The sequence below is a fragment of the Cetorhinus maximus genome, chromosome 7 (genome assembly GCF_964194155.1).
Source record: "Cetorhinus maximus chromosome 7, sCetMax3.hap1.1, whole genome shotgun sequence".
NCBI classification, from domain to species: Eukaryota; Metazoa; Chordata; class Chondrichthyes; order Lamniformes; family Cetorhinidae; genus Cetorhinus; species Cetorhinus maximus.
Genome location: NC_135885.1, coordinates 2676891 through 2697071, shown reverse-complemented (window position 1 = coordinate 2697071; position 20181 = coordinate 2676891). Strand labels below are relative to the sequence as shown.

At 44.7% G+C, this 20181-nt stretch overlaps 1 protein-coding gene across 7 annotated transcripts in view; it reads left to right on the top strand.

The window, feature by feature from the left end:
• Positions 1-18153, top strand: part of LOC144682545 (stromal interaction molecule 1-like) — a 158087-nt gene extending 139934 nt beyond the window's left edge. For all 7 annotated transcript variants that reach the window (XM_078544976.1, XM_078544974.1, XM_078544972.1 and 4 more), the window contains one exon: positions 16161-18153. In XM_078544976.1, coding sequence (XP_078401102.1) covers positions 16161-16746 — 586 coding nt within the window. In that variant the 3' untranslated portion in view covers positions 16747-18153. The remainder of the gene's footprint in view (positions 1-16160) is intronic.
• The last annotated feature ends 2028 nt before the right edge of the window (positions 18154-20181 follow it).

Here is a 20181-nt window from a genome sequence, read left to right as displayed (position 1 = left end):
ATTAGGGATAGTATTTATCCAAAGAGGAGGCAGATAAAATTGCCAGAAAAAGCCTGAGAATTGGGAGCAGTTTAGGATTCAGCAAAAGTGACCAAAAGATTGATCAAGAAGGGGAAAATGGAGTATGAGAGTAAACTTGCAGGGAACATAAAAACTGACTCAAAATTTCTATAAATATGTGAGGAGAAAAAGATTAGCAAAGACATATGTAGGTCCCTTACAGTCAAATGGGGAAATTATAATGGGGGAACAAAGAAATGGCAGAAGAATTGAACAAATATTTTGGTTCCCAGTTCACAAAAGAGGACACGGATAATTTCTCAGAAATGTTAGGGAACCAAGGGTCTAGTGAAAAGGAGGAATTGAAGAAAATCAGTATTAGTAAAAATATGGTGCTGTAGAAATTAATGGGGTTAAAGGCTGAAAAATCCCCAGGGCCTGATAATGTAAAACAAAAACAGAATTACCTGGAAAAACTCAGCAGGTCTGGTAGCATCGGCGGAGAAGAAAAGAGTTGACGTTTCGAGTCCTCATGACCCTTCAACAGAACTCAAACTCAACCTGATAATGTAATCCCAGAGTACTAAAGGAAGTGCCCTTGGAAATATTGGATGTATTGGTGGTCATCTTCTAAAATTCTATAGACTCTACAGATTAGAAGGTGATAAATGTAGCCCCACTATTGAAAAAAGGAGGGAGAGAAAAAACAGAGAATTACAGACCAATTAGCCTAACATCAGTTGTGGGGAAAATGCTAGAGTCTATTATGAAAGCCGTGGTAACAGAACACTTGGAAAACAATAACGGGATTAGACAAAGTCAGCAAGGGTTTATGAAATCATGCCTAACTAATCTACTAGAGTCTTTTGAGGATGTAAATAGTAGAACAGATAAGGGAGAACCAGTGGATGTGGTGTATTTGGATTTCAAGAAGGTTTTTGATAAGGTCCCACATAAGAGGCTAGTGGGCAAAATTAAAGCACATGGGATTGGGGGTAATACACTAGCACAGATTCTACCAGCAGCTGTGGATGATTTTATTATTCATTGAATTTAAATTCTACCAGCCGCTGTGGATAATTTTATCATTTCTCTTTCATCTCCCTTATATTCTTTCTGAGCTCACCTTGCCTATGGGACACAGTTCCTGCTCCCTCGACCGTATTCCCACCAAACTACTGACTGTCCAACTTCCCCTCCTGGCCCCATGTTCGCCAATGTTGTTAGCAGTTCTCTCTCTTCAGGTGTTATAAGACATAGGAGTAGGAGTAGGCCATTCGGCCCATCAAGTCTGCTCCACCGATCAATGAGATCATGGCTGGTCTGATAATCCCTAACACCACTTTCCTGCCTTTTCCCCATAACCCTTGATTCCCTTACTGATTAAAAATCTGTCTATCTCAGCCTTGAATATACTTAACAACCCAGCCTCTACAGCCCTACCCTCTGAGAGAAGAAATTTCTCCTCATCTCTGCCTTAAATGGGTGACCCCTTACTCTGAGATTATGCCTTCTGGTCCTAGACTCTCCCACAAGGGGAAACAACCTCTCAGCATCTACCCTGTCAAGCCCCCTAAGAATCTTATATGTTTCAATAAGGTCACCTCTCATTCTTCTAAACTCCAATGAGTACAGGCCCAGCCTACTCAACCTCTCCTCATAAGAAAATCCCTCCATACCTGGGATCAACCCAGTGAACCTTCTCTGGACTGCCTCCAATGCTAGTATATCTTTCCTTAGATAAGGGGACCAAAACTGTTCGCAGCAGTTCTAGGTGTGGTCTAACTAGTGCCTTGTGTAGTTTCAGCAAGACTTCCCTATTTTTATACTCCATTCCCTTTGAAATAAAGGCCAACATTCTATTTGCCTTACCTATTACTTGCTGAACTTGTATGTTAGTTTTTTGAGGATTCATGCATGAGGACTCCCAGATCCCTCTGTGCTGTAGTCTTACTCCATTTTCTGCAGTCTTTCTCCATTTAAATAATATTCAGCTCCCCTATCCATCTTGCGAAAGTACATAACTTCACATTTTCCCACATCATATTCCACCTGCCAAGTTTTTGCCCACTCACTTAACCTATCTATATCCCTCTGTAGACACTTTGTGTCATTCTCACCACTTGCCTTCCCACCTATTTTTGTGTCATCTGTAAACTTGATGATAGTACATTCACTTCCCTCATCTAAGTCATTAATATATGTTGTAAATAATTGTGGCCCCAGCACTGATCCCTGTGGCACTCCACAAGTCACAGGTTGCCATCCTGAAAATGCCCCCCTTACCCCAACTCTCTGTCTTCTATTAGTTAGCCAATCCTCTAACCATGCTAATATCCTACCCCCGACCATGGGCTTTTATTAAGTAGCCTTATGTGCGGTACCTTATGGAACACCTTTTGGAAATCCAAATATATTACATAGAAATAATAGGGTAGTAATAGTGGGGGATTTCAACTTCCCCAACATTAACTGGGTTAGTCATAGTGTGATAGATTTAGAGGGAGCGGAATTCTTAAAATGCATCCAGGAAAGCTTTTTAAGCCAGTACGTAGAAGGCCCTACAAGAGATGGGGTGGTCCTGGACTTAATTTTAGGGAACGAAGCCGGGCAAGTGGTAGAGATATCAGCGGGGGAGCATTTTCCAGATAGTGATCATAACTCTGTTACATACAAGGTTGCTATGGAAAAGGACAGGGATGGGCCAGAAATCAGAGTTCTAAATTGGGGGAAGGCCGATTTTAATAAGATCAGATATGATTTGGCCAGAGTGACCTGGGAGCAGCTACCTTTAAGTAAATCTGCATCAGAGCAGTGGGACTCATTCAAGAATTCCAGTAAAGACAAAGGGTGGGACCAACAAATCCAGGGAACATTGGATGTTGAGGGATATACAGGATTGGATAAAGAGAAAAAGGGAGGCTTATGTCAGATACTGAGGGCGCAACACAACGGAGGCCCTAGCGGAGAATAGAATGTGTAGGGGGGAACTTAAAAAGGAAATTAGGAAGGCAAAAAGGAGGCATGAAAGTACATTGGCAGGTAAAATAAAGGAAAATCCAAAGTTATTTTACAAGTACATTAAGAGTAAGAGGATAACTAGGGAAAGAGTAGGGCCCATTAAGGACCATAGTGGTAATTTGTGTGTGGAGCTGGAAGACGTAGGTAGGGTTCTAAATGAATACTTTGTGTCGGTGTTCACAAGTGAGAGGGACGACGTGGGTATGGAAATCAGGCAGAAGAACTGTGATATAATTGAAGAAATAAGCATAGAAAGGGAGAAGGTTCCAAGTGGCCTGGCAGTCTTAAAAGTAGATAAATCCCCAGGCCCGGATGAAATGTACCCCAGGCTGTTGAGTGAGGCATGGGAGGAGATAGCAGGGGCGCTGGCAATAATTTCCAATACCTCTCTGGCCACAGGAGAGGTGCCAGAGGACTGGAGGACAGCCAATGTGGTACTGTTATTCAAGAAGGGAGGAAGGGATAAACCAGGGAACTACAGGCCAGTCAGTCTAACCTCAGTGGTGGGGAAACTATTGGAAGCAATTCTGAGGGACAGAATTAATCTACACTTGGAGAGGCAGGGATTAATCAAAGACAGTCAGCATGGTTTTGTTAAGGGGAGGTCATGTCTGACCAATTTGATTGAATTTTTCGAAGATGTGACCAGGTGTGTAGATGAGGACAATGCATTTGACTTGGACTTAGACTTCAGCAGGGCTTTTGATAAGGTCCCGCATGGGAGACTGATAACGAAGGTAAGAGCCCATGGGATACAAGGCAATTTGGCAAATTGGATCCAGAATTGGCTGAGTGGCAGGAAGCAGAGGGTGATAGTCGAGGGGTGTTTTTATGACTGGATGCCTGTGTCCAGTGGGGTTCCACAGGGATCGGTGTTGGGTCCCGTGCTGTTTGTGGTATATGTAAACGATGTGGACTTCAATGTAGGAGGGTTGATCAGTAAGTTCGCGGATGACACGAAAATTGGTGGGGTGGTAAATGGTGAGGAGGATAGCCTTAGATTACAGGAGGATATAGACGGCCTGGTCAGATGGGCTGATCAGTGGCAAATGGAATTTAATCTGAATAAGTGTGAGGCGATGAACTTGGGCAGGACAAAAAGGAACGGGAATACATGATGAATGGTGGGACCCTGGGAAGTACCGGGGATCAGATGGACCTTGGTGTGCATGTCCACGCGTCCCTTAAGGTAGTGGGACAGGTAGATAAGGTGGTTAAGAAGGCATATGGGATACTTGCCTTTATTAGCCGAGGCATAGAATATAAGAGCAGGGAGGTTATGCTGGAATTGTATAAAATGCTGGTTAGGCCACAGCTAGAGTATTGCGTGCAGTTCTGGAATCCGCATTATAGGAAGGATGTGATTGCACTAGAGAGAGTGCAAAGGAGATTTATCAGGATGTTGCCTGGGCTGGAGAGTTTTAGTTATGTGGAGAGATTGGATAGACTGGGGCTATTTTCCTTGGAGCAGAGGAGGTTGAGGGGGGACATGATTGAGGTGTATAAAATTATGAGGAGCATAGATAGGGTAGGCAGGAAGGAACTTTTCCCCTTGGTGGGGGGATCAATAACCAGGAGGCATAGATTTAAGGTAAGGGGCAGGAGGTTTAGAGGGGATGTGAGGAAGAATGTTTTCACCCAGAGGGTGGTGGGAATCTGGAACTCACTGCCTGAAAGGGTGGTAGAGGCAGAAACCCTCATAACGTTTAAGGAGTATTTGGATGTGCACTTGCGATGCCATGGCATACAAGGCTATGGGCCTAGTGCTGGAAAATGGGATTAGAATAGTTAGGTACTTGTTTGACCGGCGCAGACTCGATAGGCTGAAGGGCCTTTTTCTGTGCTGCAGATCTCTATGGCTCTACATCTACTGGTTCCCCTTTATCTGTCTCGCTTGTTACTTCCTCAAAGACTTCTAATAAATTTGTCAAGCATGATTCCCTTTCATGAAGCCATGCAGACTCTGCTGGATTATATTATGCATTTCCAAATGGTCTGCTATTACATCCTTTATAATAGACTCTAACATTTTCCCAATGATGGATATTAAGCTAACTAGCCTATAGTTACCTGTTTTTTGTCTCCCTCCCCTTTTTAATAAGAGCATTACATTGGTAGTTTTCCAATCTTCTGGGACTTTTCCAGAATCTAAGGATTCTTGGAAGATTACTACTACCAGTGGCATCCACTATTTGTGTAGCTACTTCCTTTAATATCCTAGGCTGCAACCCATCAGGTCCAGGGGACTTAACAGCCTTTAGCCCCATTAGCTTCCCTAGTACTTTTTCTTCAGTGATAGTTATTGTATTTATTTTCTCCCCCGCTGCCCTTTTGCCCCATGATTATTTAGTATTTTTGGAATGCTATTAGTGTCTTCTACTGTGAAGACTGATGCAAAGTATTTATCAACTCCTCTGCCATATCCCGGTTCTCCATTATTATTTCCCCAGCCCTATTCTCTAAGGGGTCTATGTTCACTTTGGCCTCTCTCTTCCTTTTTATGTATTTAAAGAAGCTCTTACTGTCTGTTTTTATCTTACTCTCTAGTTTACCCTCAAATTTTATTCTCTCCCTCTTTATTATCTTTTTGGTCATCTTTTGTTGGTTTTTAAACTTTTCCAATCCTCTGGCTTACCACTAATCTTTGCCACATTGAAATTCCTTTCAATTTGATACTATCCTTCCCAACCATGGTTGACCAAGGAAGTTTTATCCCCTTCCTAGAATCCTTCTTCCTCACTGGGATATATCTTTGTTGTGAGTCATGAACTTTTTTCTCAAATGTCTGCCATTGTTCATCCACTGTCTTTTCTGTGAAACGCCTTTCCCAGTCCACTCCAGCCAGCTCCGCCCTCATTCCTTTGTAATTACCCTTATTTAAGTTTAGCACAGTTGTTTCCAACCCAAGTTTCTCACTCTCAAACTGAATGCTGAGTTCTACCATGTTATGGTCACTGTTTCCTAGGGGATCTTTTACTCTGAGATCATTTATTAAACCTGCCTCATTACATATTACCAGATCCAAAGTAGCCTGATACCTGGTTGGATCCACAACATATTGTTCTAAGAATCTGTCCCGAATACGTGCTATGAATTCTTGCTCATGGTTACCTCTGCCAGTTTGATTTTCCCAATCTACACGGAGATTAAAGTCACCTATGATTAATGTACTGCCTCTTTTTACATGCTCTCAGTATCTCCTGATTTATTCTCTGTCCTACAGTATAGCTACTGTTAGGGGGCCTGTAGACTACTCCCACCAGTGTCATCTTCCCCTTTTTATTTCTTCCCTCCACCCATATGGATTCTACACCTTCTGACCCAAGATCATTTCTTGCTATTGTACTTATTCCATCTCATAATAACCAAGCTATCCCACCATCCTTTCCTTCCTGCCTGTCCTTTTGAAAAGTCACATATCCCTGAATATTTAGTTCCCAGCTTTGATCTCCTTGTAACCATGTCTCCGTAATGGCTATAAGGTCATAATCTTTAAACTCTATTTGTGCCGTTAATTCATTTATTTTGTTCCGAATACCCTTTGTACCCGCTGTCCCTCCTTGTCACACTCTGGGTATCATTACCTAAATAGCTGCCCTGCAATGCTGCCATATCTTTTTGCTTTGTAAGCCTACGTATCCCTTCTCCAGAACCGGCCCCCCTACTATTTAGTTTAAAGCCCTCTCTACAGCCCTAGTTATCCGATTTGCCAGGATACTGGTCCCAGCACGGTTCAAGTGAAGCCCGTCCCACTGGAACAGCTCCCTTCTACCCCAGTACTGGTGCCAGTGCCCCATGAACTGAACCACATTCCTCTCTTTGAGCCACTCCTTGACTTTATTTACCCAATGCCAGTTTTCCCGTGGCTCAGGTAATAATCCCGAAATTATTACCTTGGAGGTTCTGCTTTTTAATTTAGCTCCTAACTGTTCAGATTCTCTCAGCAGAACCTCTGTTCTAGCCCTATTAGTGTTGTCCCTCTCTTTAAATCTCCGCAAAAAAACCCCACCACCAACCTTCCTTTCCTCGCCAAAGTCCTTTTTTTTAAAAATTCAGTCGTGGGAATTATTTATTGCCCTTGTTCAGAGGGCACTTAAGAGTAGGCCGGACCAGGTAAGAATTTCCTTCCCTAAAGGACATTAGTGAACCAGATGGGTTTTTTACAACAATCGACAATGATTTCATGGTCATCATTAGACTTTAATTCCAGATTTTTTTTAATTGAATTCAAATTCCACCATCTGCCATGGCAGGATTCGAACCCGGGTCCCCAGAGCATTACCCTGGGTCTCTGGGTTACTGGTCCAGCAGCAATACCGCTGTGCCATTGCCTCCCCACATTCCTTTGAATGTGTTGTCACTTACTAAATCATTTCCCATCTTCCCTGGGACTCCATGTTTGAATTCCTCCAATGAGGTTTCGCCCCTGCCACATTACCCAAACGGCTCTTACCAAAGTCATATATTACATCCATTGTGACAGTGACAAAGGTAAACTTTCCCTCCTCCAGCTACTCGATCTGTGTGCAGCCTTTGATGTGGTTGACCACATCACTCTCCTCCGCCTCTCCACTGTCATCCAGCTGGGTGGGATTGCTCTCACTTGCCCCATTCTTATCTATCTGATTGTAGCCATAGTATTGATTGCAATGGCTTATCTTCCTGCTCCCGTACCTACCTCTGGATTCCCCAAGGATCTATTCTTGGCCCCCTCCTATTTCTCATCTACATGCTGCCCCTCAATGACATCATCCAAAATCAGACTGTTAGTCTTGACATGTACACCCAGCTTGACTTCACCACCAGCTCTCTCGACTCCTCCGCTGTTGCTAAATTATCAGACTGCTTATCCAGCATCCAGCACAGGATGAGCAGAGATTTTCTCCAATTAAATATTAGGAAGATCAAAGCCATCATTTTTGGTGCTGCTCCAAACTAGATTCCCTCAGGGCCGACTTCATCTCTCTCTCATTTGTTGTTGAGATCCTCGTTCATGCCTTTGTTACCTGTAGATTTGACTATTCCAGTGCATCCCAGGTTGGCCTCCCATATTCTACCCTCCATAAACTTGAGGCCATCCAAAACTCTGCTGCCTACTCTTACCTCACAGGAAACCTCATTCACCTGTCACCCCTGGGCTCGTCCCTCCCTACTTTAGTAATGTCCTCCAACCCCACAACCCTCCAAGATCTCTGCACTCAGCCAATTCCGGCTTCATGAGCATCCCCCGATTTCCATCACTCCACCATTGGTGTCCACACCTTCAGCTGCCTTAGCCCTAATCTTTGGAAGTCCCTCCATAAACCTGTCCGCCTCTCGACCTTGCTTTCCTCCTTTAAGACACTCCTTAAAACTTGCATATTTGACTGAACTCTTGGTCATATGACCTAATTTCTCCTCAGGTTGGATCAGTGACACTTTGTTTTATAATGCTTCTGTGAAGCACCTTGGGACATTTTATTACATTAAAGCCACTATAGAGATATAAGTTGTTTAGCCAAAGCATAGAATATAAGAGCAACGAGGTTATATTATAACTGTATAAAACACTAGTTAGGGCACAGCTAGAGTACTGTATACAGTTCAGATCAATGCATTGCAGGAAGCATATGGTTGTTTTAGAGAGATTGCAGCAGAGATTTATCGGGATGTTGCCAGGCGTGGAGAATTTTAGCCATGAGGAAAGATTGGGTAGGCTGGGGTTGATTTCTTTGTACCAGCGGAGGCTGAGGGAGATTTAATTGAGGTGTGTAAAATTATGAGGGGCCACAATAGGGCAGACAGGAAAGACCTGTTTCCCTTAACAGAGTAATTGTTTTCACCCAGAGGATGGTGAGGGCTAGAACTCTCTGCCTGAAAGAGTGGGAGAGGCAGAAATCTTCATCGCGTTGAAGTATTTTTTAAATGTGAACTTGAAGCGCTGTAGCGTACAGGCCTGTGGACCAAGAGCTGGAAAATGGGATTAAGCTTGATAGCTCTTTTGTCCGGCACAGCCATAATGGGCCAAATGGCCTCCTCCTTGCTGTAATTTTCTATGATGATTGTGTCTCCTAGTTTGCCTGTAGCTGACTGTGTGCCTGCCTTTGTGTGCCCTTGTTACCAAATATGCAATCACTTTGCAGTTAGAAATCTTACTCGGGTGTGTGCGCACATTGGCTGGTGTGTGGATTTGTTTTGCAGTGTGCCTATCCTTCAGTTTCCTCTTGTCTCTATCTTCATTGAAATCCTCGCTGCTACCTTTTTATTCCGCTGTTCTGCTTTCATTTCATGACTTGTTCTCCTTGACTCCGGGTAAAGGTGTTCCTCCACTCACTCACAGTTGAGGGTAGACTCTACTTTCGGTTAGAAGACTCCATCCTTTCAGGCAACATCACTCCAGCTCCATTCGGAATAAGGCCATTGTAAATGACTCCAGGATGGCTCTATGTTCCCTGGGACTGTTGCCAGTAATTCAGGAGGAAAATCAGAGGGGCCTTGAAAATAAACTGATTTTAGCCAAAAAAAATGTCATTGAACACTTTATTGGTCGGAGAAAGAAGGCTGAAGAATTATTGAGTTGAGTAATGAGTCTGCTTGCATTCCGAGTGTGGGAAGGTGGAGCTCTGCGAGGATGGGCATGTCGGGTGACCAAAATTGTGCAGGGGTGGGATGGCACGTGACGAAACCCTCAGAACTAAACCCGTCAGAGGTGGCAACTCTCAGTCAGACTTAAAATTCCTGAGCTAAGTTGAATCAAAACTTTTGGCTTTGAGTGCCAGTGGGTGGCAGTGTAGCAGGAGGAGCCAGTGCAACAGCCATCCTTATTCAGTGCTGGCAGAGCCTCAGCCCCCCCCGCCCTGCTGTTAGATGTCAACCTATAATTCAGGCAGTGTCAGGTGGCTGTTCCCTGTCTAGGCTATGTTAATGGTAGTGGCTGAGCCAAATGGAACAGAGGGTCCCTGGTGCTATTCCATACTGTGCTGGGTTGGCTAAACTGAAGGAGGGATGTCACAATTGACCTTCGTACCTTTGGACTACAGAGTGGTGAGGGAATTGTCTTGGGTTCCCACTGACCTGATCGCAATCTATTGAAGCTTCCTGGAAGTAGCATTGATAATCCTGGTTACACATAACTGCTGATGATTGATCACCACCCCGCCCCCACCTAGCCTTCTCAATAATTTTATAATTAGAAAAATCAAATCTTACCTGATGGCCTTATGATTTTTTATTCTCCTGGGAGTTGCTCACAGTAGTGTCTAAGAGATGAATCTTTAATTCCTGGAGACTCCAAGGCAATCCTGGACTGGAGGGGTTGGTAAGCCGAGCTGGGCAGTGTGAATTGTGTCTGTCGGGTGGGGAAAGGCTTATGTGCTGCTGTGGTGCTCCCAAAGTTGAATGTTGTTGGTGTTTGCTCACATGGAGACTAGCCACCTTGGGTTGGGCAGGGAAACTGGACTCTTAACAACACTCCGCGCTTCAGGGGAGAAAGGGGTGACATTGAGCAGCATAGCTCTATCGAATCACTGCAGTGGAAGCAAGAGCTTTTCAGTTATAATCCTGCAGATTCAGTGATAGAACAAGTCTGGAATCCCAGAGACAGATAGATAGGAATGAGACATATGATCCTGGGCAGGGCTGAATCTATGGGGTTTGGGTGAAGAGATCTGGCATCTGCCAGGTTTCCCCCTCTCTGCATGAGTGTACACTTTGCTGTAACTATTACTGTTCAACCTCACCCTGTTATTACTGAGTGGCTGGTCTTGTATTCCTGCTTTTTAGTTGAAACATTGAGTGGGTTGATTTTCTGTGTCTGATTTTACATTATCTGATGGTGTAGGTGGAGCACATGTACAACACAGCTCTCAATACTCATAACTCAGTGACATCCTGGGATGGGTGACCCCTACCTTCAATACTGCCACCTCCTCATCGTTTTACTACCCAGAAGTGACTTTTCCGCAGAATTTAAGTTCCTGATGAAGTGCTTACACTTGCAGACCCATTCGCCTTTGCCCCTTCTCTTCCACAGTCACAGACTCAGTCAATCGATCTGTCAATTTCTCAGCATCTCTGTCTTTTTCTCTCTCTCTCTCTCCCTCTTGTTCCTCTGTGACTCATTGTGAGTCTGATGAGGGTGACAGAGAATATGATGAAACAAGAAAAAGAGTATATAATGCATGTCCGGTGGATTCATCAAGTGAGAGCCAGGCCAAATACATTAAATTGAGAGGGGAAGTGAAAAAGAAAATAAAACTGACAAAGAGACAATATGAGAATAGAATGGCAGTAAACATAAAAGGGAACCCAAAAATTTACTACCAGCATGTAAATAGTAAGCAGGAAGTAAGAGGCAGAGTAACTGATGGTAAAAGGACCAGGGGACACAGATTGAATGTTTTGAGCAAGAGACACAGGGGCATATGAGGAAGAACTTTTTTTTAATGCAGCGAATGGTAACGACCTGGAAAACTCTGCCTAAAAGAGCGGTAGAAGTGGAGACAGTCAATAATTTCAAAAGGAAATTGGCTGGACACTTGAGGGAAATAAACTTGCAGGGTTATGGTGGATGGAACTGATTGGATTGCTCCGCAGAGAGCCACCATGGACTCAGTGGGCTGAATGGCCTTCTGTCCCATTAGGATATGATGCTTTCTGTGACATGCCTGCTCCCTCCCTCTCTCTTGTTCCACTTTCTCTCTTTGTCTCTCTTTCTGTAAATTTCTTTTTCTCTTTCTTGCTCCATTGTCTGTCTTTCTCTTGCACATTCCACCGCTCTCTCAATTTAGTCATTCCTCACAGCTTTATGTATGTAGTTGCTTTCCCTCTTTTCATAATTCCTTCATAAACTCTTTCCAAAGAGTTTATTTATTCTCATTTTGAACACTTCACTTGGTTTTGTGTCCAGTGCCTGTTGGGGCTGTGAATCACATTCTCACAAGCCTTTGTGTGAAGCTCTGCTTCCAGCGCTGGCTGTGCCTTCCAATTTCCCCAGCCAAGTGAAGAGATTTTTTTGCAAATTTCACTGACTGCTCATATCCCTCATTGCCCACTCCTGGAATTGTTTACCCAGTTTCTGAATGTAATAGGTTCATCCAGCCCAGACATGTTGCTGGATTTCAGGTAGGAAGACTGGGTTCAGTTGTGCAATGTGTTGGAGACTCCTCTCCTGCCCCACCTCCTCTCTGTGGGACTGGAGATTCCTCTCTCCCCCGCCGCTCCTCTCTGTGGAACTGTCAGAGGAGGAAAGGAGAAAGTTAGCAGCAGTTTGATTTTCAGTGTAGCAGACCGATTGCTTTACATAGTGAACAACATCAACCGGGGGAGCACACAGTAAGTCTCGTTCTATCCCGCATCCACTTCTGATTCTACAGAAACGTCTTTGACCAAAATTCCTTGTAAATTTTTGGGGAGGGTAATGACGAGTTTGCTGTGATACTGAGAGTGACGTTCCTGCAGTCTCCCAAAGCGGGAATCATTTGTTTGAAGGAAATCTTGAGTGTGTGAATAGTGTTCTGGAGTAAAGACAAATAACTAACTGTTGCAGGCGGAGTCATTGATGCCTATGCTGGGAGGTGAAACCTTCACCCCTTTGTCTAAGGCTGGATTTGACCCCAGGACCTAGAAGATGAAAGGTCAGTTTTTGACCTACCGATATTGGGCCAAATACAGTGATCTATTTGAAGCTTTCCATTAAACATTGTTTTTGCTTTGGGTATTTTTGTGGAAGCGATGAACTCTACTCACATTGTCCTAAGGTCACCAGATACTTCTGTTTTCTTGAATTAAAAATGATTAATTTGATTTGAAAATATTTCTTATAACAAGTTAGTTATGTGAGATATAACCCCTGAATAAGAGCATAAGAAATAGGAGCAGGAGTGGACCATTCAGCCATTGAGCCTGCTCTGTCATTCAGTGTGATCATGGCTGATCATCTGCCTCAACTCCACTTTGCTTCGCACTCCCAATATCCCTCGATTCCCTGAAAGATCAAACATCTGTCTATCCCAGCCTTAAATATATTCAACAATGGAGCATCCACAATTTTCCAGGGCAGAGAATTCAAAGATTCACAACTGAGTGAAGAAATTTCTTTCATCTCAGTCCTAAATGACTGGTCCATTATTCTGAGACTGTGCCCCCGTGTTCTATATTTCCCAGCCAGGGGAAATGTCCTTTCAGTGTCTACCTTGTCAAGGAGAATGTTGTATGTTTCACTTGTATGTTCGCTGTCGCTGGGTCAAAATCCTGGAACTCCCTCCCTAACAGCACTGTAGGTGTACCAACACCATATGGACTGCAGTGGTTCAAGAAGGCAGCTCACCACCACCTTCTCAAGGGAAACTAGGGATGGACAATGAATGCTGGCCCAGCCAGCAATGCCCACACCCCAAGAACGAATAAAAAAAAAATGTTTCAATGAGATCACCTCTCATTCTTCCAAACTGCAGAGTATAAGCCCAATTTATTCAGCCTCTCACCATAGGCAAACCCTCTCATCCCAGGGACCAATCTCATAAACCTTCGCTGTACTGCCTCCAATACAGGTATCTCCTTAAATTTGGAGATTAAGACTGCACACAGTACTCCAGGCATGGTCCCTCCTAAGTCCTGTACAATTTTAGCAAAACCTCTATGTTCTTGTACTCCAGTCCCCTCGTAGTAAAGGCCAACATGCCATTTGCCTTCCTAATGGTTTGCTGTATCTGCATGTTTTGTGTGTTCGTTATATGAGTACACCCAAGTCTTTCTGAACATGACCACTATGGTGAGGTCTGACCGAATGGCTTCCTTCTGTGCTGTAACCATTCTATGATTCTATGATCCACATTTACAAGTTTCACACCCTTTAAAAAGTTCTGCTTCTCTATTCTTCCCATCGAAGTGAATAATCTCACACTTCCCTACCTTATACTCCATTTGTCCCTTTGTTGCCCACTCACTTAAGCTGCCTACATCTCTTTGCAGCCTCTTTATGTCCTCCTCACAGCTTGCATTTCCACCTAGCTTTGTATTATCAGCAAGCCTGAATACATTACTCTCGGTCTCTTTGTCTAAGTCATTAATATAGATTGTAAATAGCTGAGGCGCCAGCACTGATCCTTGCAGCACTCCATTAGCTTCAGTCTTCCAAATCAGTGGTAAGATGTCCAAAACTTGTCAGTGCTTAAGTGTTGAGCATCTTTTATGGTTAATTCAGATCAGTTGTCCTGTCCTCAGCTTTGTCTTAGGTCTTTAGTGTCATTAAGTGTGGCTGAAGTGTGGTACAGGGGTTAAATTAAAAAAGAAAATAGGAAAGCAAAGAGAGGCTATGAAATAATATTGGCAGGTGAGATCAAGGAAAACCCAAAGATGTTTTATCAGTACATTAAGAGCAAGAGGATAACTAAGGAAAGAGTATGGCCAATCAGATGTACAAGGTAACCTGTGCGTGGATGCTGAAGATGTGGGCAGGGTTTCTAATGAGCATTTTGTCTCTGCCTTCACTAAGGGAAGAGATGATGCAGACATTCTAGTTAAAGAGGAGGATTTGTGAAGTATTAGATACAGTAAGCATAATGAGAGAGGAAGTACTGGAGGGACTGTCATCTTTGAAGATGGATAAGTCACCAGGATCAGATGGATTGAATCCCAGACTGTTAAAAGAAGCCAGGGAGGAAATAGCGGATGCCCCGAGGATCATTTTCCAATCTTCACTAGGTACAGGCAAGATACCAGAGGATTGGAGGTCTGCGAGCATTGTACCATTATTTTAAAAGGGTGCGAGGGATAGGCCAACTTGGATGATAGGCAAATTATCAGAATCAACTCTGAGAGCCAGGATAAACTGTCACTTAGAATGGAACGGATTAATCAAGGGACTAGTCAGCATGGTTTTTGTTAGGGGAAGGTCGTGTCTTTCTAATTTAATCGAATTTTTTGAGGATGTGACAAGGAGCATTGATAAGGGGAATGCAGTGGATGTTGTCTACACGGATTTTAGTAAGGCATTTGACGAGGTCCCACATGGCAGACTAGTCAGGAAAGTGAGATCCCATGAGATACAGGGGAAGGTGGCGAGTTGGATCCATATTGGCTCAGCGACAGGAAACAAAGGGTAATGGTTGATGGATGATTTTGTGAATGGAAAGCGGTTTCAAGTTGCGTTCCACAGGGCTCAGTGTTGGTTCCCTTGCTATTTGTATATACTAAGTATTTGGACGTAAATGTCAGGGGCATGTTTAGGAAATTTGCAGATGACACAAAAATTAGCCATGTAGTTGAATGTGAAGAGGATAGCTATCGACTCCAGAATGATATCAACGATTGAGTGGAAAAGTGGCAAATGGTATTCAATCCAGAGAGATGTGAGGTAATGCATTTGGGGAGGGCAAACAAAGTGAGGAAATACAGAATAAATGGGAGGATATTGAGAGGGGTAGAGGAAGTGAGAGACCTTGGAGTGCATTTCCACAGGTCCCTGAAGGTGGCAAGACAGGTGGATAAGGTGGTCAAGAGACCATATGGAATGCTTTATTGGATGAGGTTTAGAATACAAAAGCAAGGATGTAATGATGGAACTGCATAAAATGCTGGTTAGGCCACAGCTGGAATTTTATGTATAGTTCTGGTCACCACATTACAGGAAGGACATAATTGGTCTGGAGAGAGTACAGAGGAGATTTACAAAAATGTTGCCAAGAGCTTGAAAATTGCAGCTATGAGGAGAGATTGGATAGGCTAGGGTTGTTTTCCTTAGAACAGAGGCTGAGGGGTGACCTTATTACAAAATTGAGGTGCCTAGATAGAGTAGACAGGAAGCACCAGTTTCCCCCCTGTGGAGAGGCCAGTTACCAGGGGACACCGATTTAAGATGGTTGGCTGAAGGGTTAGAGGGGACATGAGGAAAAACTTCTTCACCCAGTGGGTGGTGGGTGTCTGGAATTCGCTGCCTGCTTGGTGGTGGAGGCTGAAACCCTCAACTCATTTAAAAGGTACCTGGATCTGCACCTGAAGTGCTGTAACCTGCAAGGCTATGGGCCATGTGCTGGGAGGTGGGATTAGAATGGACAGCTAGTATTTTATTTTTCAGCCAGCGCAGACATGATATGCTAAATGGCCTCTTTCTGTGCCATAACATTTCTATGGTTGATGCACATTCCTCTCTCTTCCCACAGGGAGTTAAATCGCTCCGATTCCGAATCCTCCAGTTCTCAATCCAGTGATCAGCAGCGCCTTCCCAACTCCTCAGGATCTCCCAGCGCCCTCCTACACAGTTCTGGATTAAGGTCCATCCCATCCAAGCCTACCTCCCTCCTTAAACTGACAGAAGAAATCACTCCGACCCAGAGTGTGGCCTCGGACTCCAATGCCCCCACCCCGAACGGCAGCAGCAGCAGCAAGCAAGCCGACTCGCTGAGCAGCATGTGCTCCGAGAACATCTCGGACAGTCCCCTAGCGGGCAGGAAAGCCCACCTGAACCGGGGCCTGGAGAAGTCGGCTAGCCTGGGGGAGATCCACCGGGGCACGGAGGGCTCAGCCCTCAGCCCCTCCGAGTCCTCGCGATCCCTCAGCCCCACGTCCACCGATCCCGAGTCCACAGTAACCGAAGGGAAAAATGGCATCAAGGGCACCAAGATCCCTCAACTGGCCTCCAAAAAGTCCCCGGTGGAGGAAGACAGCACATCAACAGGTGAGGAGACAGAGCCGAACCCTGGCAAAAAGAAACCAGGATTTAAGCTGTTCAAGAAAAAGATCAAGTAAATCCAATCGATTGGGGAGACAGGCTTTCCAAACAGGAGATCTGCCTAGAACAGAACTAAGTGAGAGGGAAGTAGAGACCCAACACTTCAGGGACTCTGTTTATCCTTTGGTCAAGCTTTTTATTAGAGCTCTTTGTCCCCAGGGAGTGGATTTTATTTAATCTTATTTATTTTACAGACTGGTGTTCCTTATTTCTAAGCTTCCCCTGAGTTAATGAGGGGGAAACGGTGCGAGGATCCTTTGCTTCCTGGCCCCTCTCTTCCTATCCCGCTGCATGTCTTCTCTTCCAGTGCCTGAGCTGTATCAGGGCAGCATGCACACGCAACGCTTCTGCAAAAAAAAAATTAAAGTTTTAAAAAAAAGTTCCTCTGGTAGGTCTAATTAAGGTTTTAAGATGTCGAGATGTTTAACACATCTCCAGAATTACAAAAGCTTGTAAAAATGTGTCGGTTTATCTGCACCTTTAGTAAATGACCTGGGACGAGAGTCGCGCTCATCATTGGAGGGTGGATATTTCCTTTCTGTCCATTTTCTACTGTTGGGTTTTCAGTTTGTGGCCAGTACACAACGTGGCTCTGTGCAGTCACACTTGGTTGAATAGCTGGCCGTCTGATTAAAAGAGAATGTGCTCAGTAGCTTGCACTGGGGCTGATTATTGAATATGCATTGTACTTGTAAACAGACTAACCTGCCCAAGCAAAACCCAGAAGGATTCAGCTGATCTAGCTTGCTCCGTCAAGAGTGCTCACATGATTACTCCAACGTGGACATGTCTCCACCATATACCCCTGCCCATCACCCAACCACCACATTGATTCCCTACTTTGCAAAACATTAGGGCTGGGATTTGGGACCCGCCATGGGGGATGCAGCGGGTCAGACAAAAGTCCATTGACTTTCGGTGGGACTGGATTATCGCAGCGGCGGGCGGGCCGAATAGGCTCCTATTCTGAAAACAAAACAAGCAGGGCCATTAATCTCTCTAACCCTTACCCTCCCTGTGCAGTTAATCTCTCTAATTTCTCTCCCTGTGCAGTTAATCTCTCTAACCTCTCTCTCCCTGTGCAGTTAATCTCTCTAACCGCTCCCTCCCTGTGCAGTTAATCTCTCTAACCTCTTTCCCCCTGTGCAGTTAATCTCTGTAACCTCTCTCTCCCTGTGCAATTAATCTCTCTAACCCTTACCCTCCCTGTGCAGTTAATCTCTCTAATTTCTCTCCCTGTGCAGCTAATCTCTCTAACCTCTCTCTCCCTGTGCAGTTATTCTCTCTAACCTCTTTCCCCCTGTGCAGTTATTCTCTCTAACCTCTTTCCCCCTGTGCAGTTAATATCTGTAACCTCTCTCTCCCTGTGCAATTAATCTCTCTACTCTCTCTCCCTGTGCAATTAATCTCTCTACTCTCTCTCCCTGTGCAATTAATCTCTCTAACCCCTCTCTCCCTGTGCAGTTAATCTCTCCATCCCCCCCTCACTCTGTCCTGTTAATCTCTCTAACCCTCATTCTCTCAATCCTGTTAATCTCTCTAACCCTCACTCTGTCCTGTTAATCTCTCTCACCCTCACTCTGTCCTGTTACTCTCTCTAACCCTCATTCTCTCAATCCTGTTAATCTCTCTAACTCTCACACTCTGTCCTGTTAATCTCTCTCACCCTCACTCTGTCCTGTTAATCTCTCTAACCCTCACTCTCCCTGTGTTGTTAATCCAGTTCCTTTGTTTAAAGATATTAGCTGATCAGCTCCTTGAAATCCTCTTTTAGAATCCATCACTGGGCAGACAGTGTATACACTCTCCTAACTCCTCACTGACAGTATAAAGATTGTGGAAATGTCAGAGTTAACCCCTCACAAGCATTAGCTTCACCCGTCTGCCCTGGTAGCTACTAAATCCTTGAACATTTTTAATCCCTAACACATTGTTTCCCAATGTTCCAATTTATTCCTTGGAATTACTTTCCCTTCACATGGCCATGCTAATTTATTTAAAAGTATTCTGCTGTGACCAAACTCCATTCAGCATGTGAACATTGATATCCTGAGCTCAGCAGTAAACCAAGGGAGCCTGGTCATTGCAGAGATCCCAATACCAAAGGGGTTGCCTGTGATCATGCCAGGGTTCGTCTCATCAGCCCATTAAAATCTTTGGGGTTCCTACCCAAATATATAACCACGAGCTTGTGCTTAGTAGAGTTGGCCTGACAGTGTTGGCCCTGGTGTGTGTGTGTGTGTGTATCTGTATGTGTTGCACTACGAGGACTGCACCAGATGCACGGTGTCACCAGGGTATGCAGTGCTTCTGTAATGGGTGTGTGCAGTCTGACCTGGGCTGTGTTTGGGCATTGTGGTGTTGATTCTTTGGAATCTCAACCTTTTGATCATCAATGAGTTGAAAAACCAACTCTGATGCTCAGATAGATTCACAGGAGATTGGTTTGAGGTCAACTCTGACTTAAACCCTGTACTTCTGAATCATGTATAAAGAGTTTGAGTTTAATTTGTGCCTGATGGATGGTTTGGCTCGATAAAGAGTGAGACAGACTGAATCACTGTACTGTGGGATGAGAGAAGCTGGGAGTGGGACTGCAATCAGCTCTGAACACAGACACGTTGAAAATATAATACACCTTTAGTATTCAGATATTTGTAATGTTGGGTGTTTGTCAAGCATGTTCCCTGGAAAATTTTAATCCAGTGACTAGCTCAGGCTGGTGCCCATGCAGTGGTCACATCTGGGAAATGCTGTCATCCAGCTACTGGTCTCCGGGCAGACAGTGACCAGAAACGCTATCAGTATTTTATCCATGTGCCAAAGCGCTGTTACTGTTCAGTGTTGAATGACTTGCTCTGTAATGGGATGGTGGAGCATTGCCAAAACACATTAGCCCTTGTGGCCTGTGATTATAGAGGCTGCTGTGCGCAAGTGTCAGGCATAGTCCTGGTTCTCACAGTTCATTCACAAGCGAGGTGTGGGGAGAATCCACCAGTGGCTGTTAGCTTTGTATCATTGCATGCTGCAATGGTGACTGCATGGAGAGGGGCAGCCTTCATATAACTGCTCTACTCATTATCCAATTAGTGCTTTTATAGTCTCCCAGTCTGCTCTGCCCAGGCCCAGCATTCCTGTCGATTCCCACTGGGGCTGGGCTGGGGCGGGTTGGAATTTAATCGCAGTGGAATGCGTGACCAGCTGCTGAGTTTATCTGGCTCCAGCCACGCTGTAACCAGCCTGAAGGCATTCTTTTTGCTCAGTGCTTATAAAATGAATAGTCTTAAGGGCACTGACGATCTTTGCCCTGCCTTCTCCGTCGCCCACTCTCTCTCCCCTGCACCGTTTTCCGCCCCATCATCCACCCCCCCCCCGCCTCTCCATCGCCCTCCTGCCCTTCCTCCACCCCCCATCGCCCCACTCTGTCTCCTGCAATATCCCCTGTCATCTGC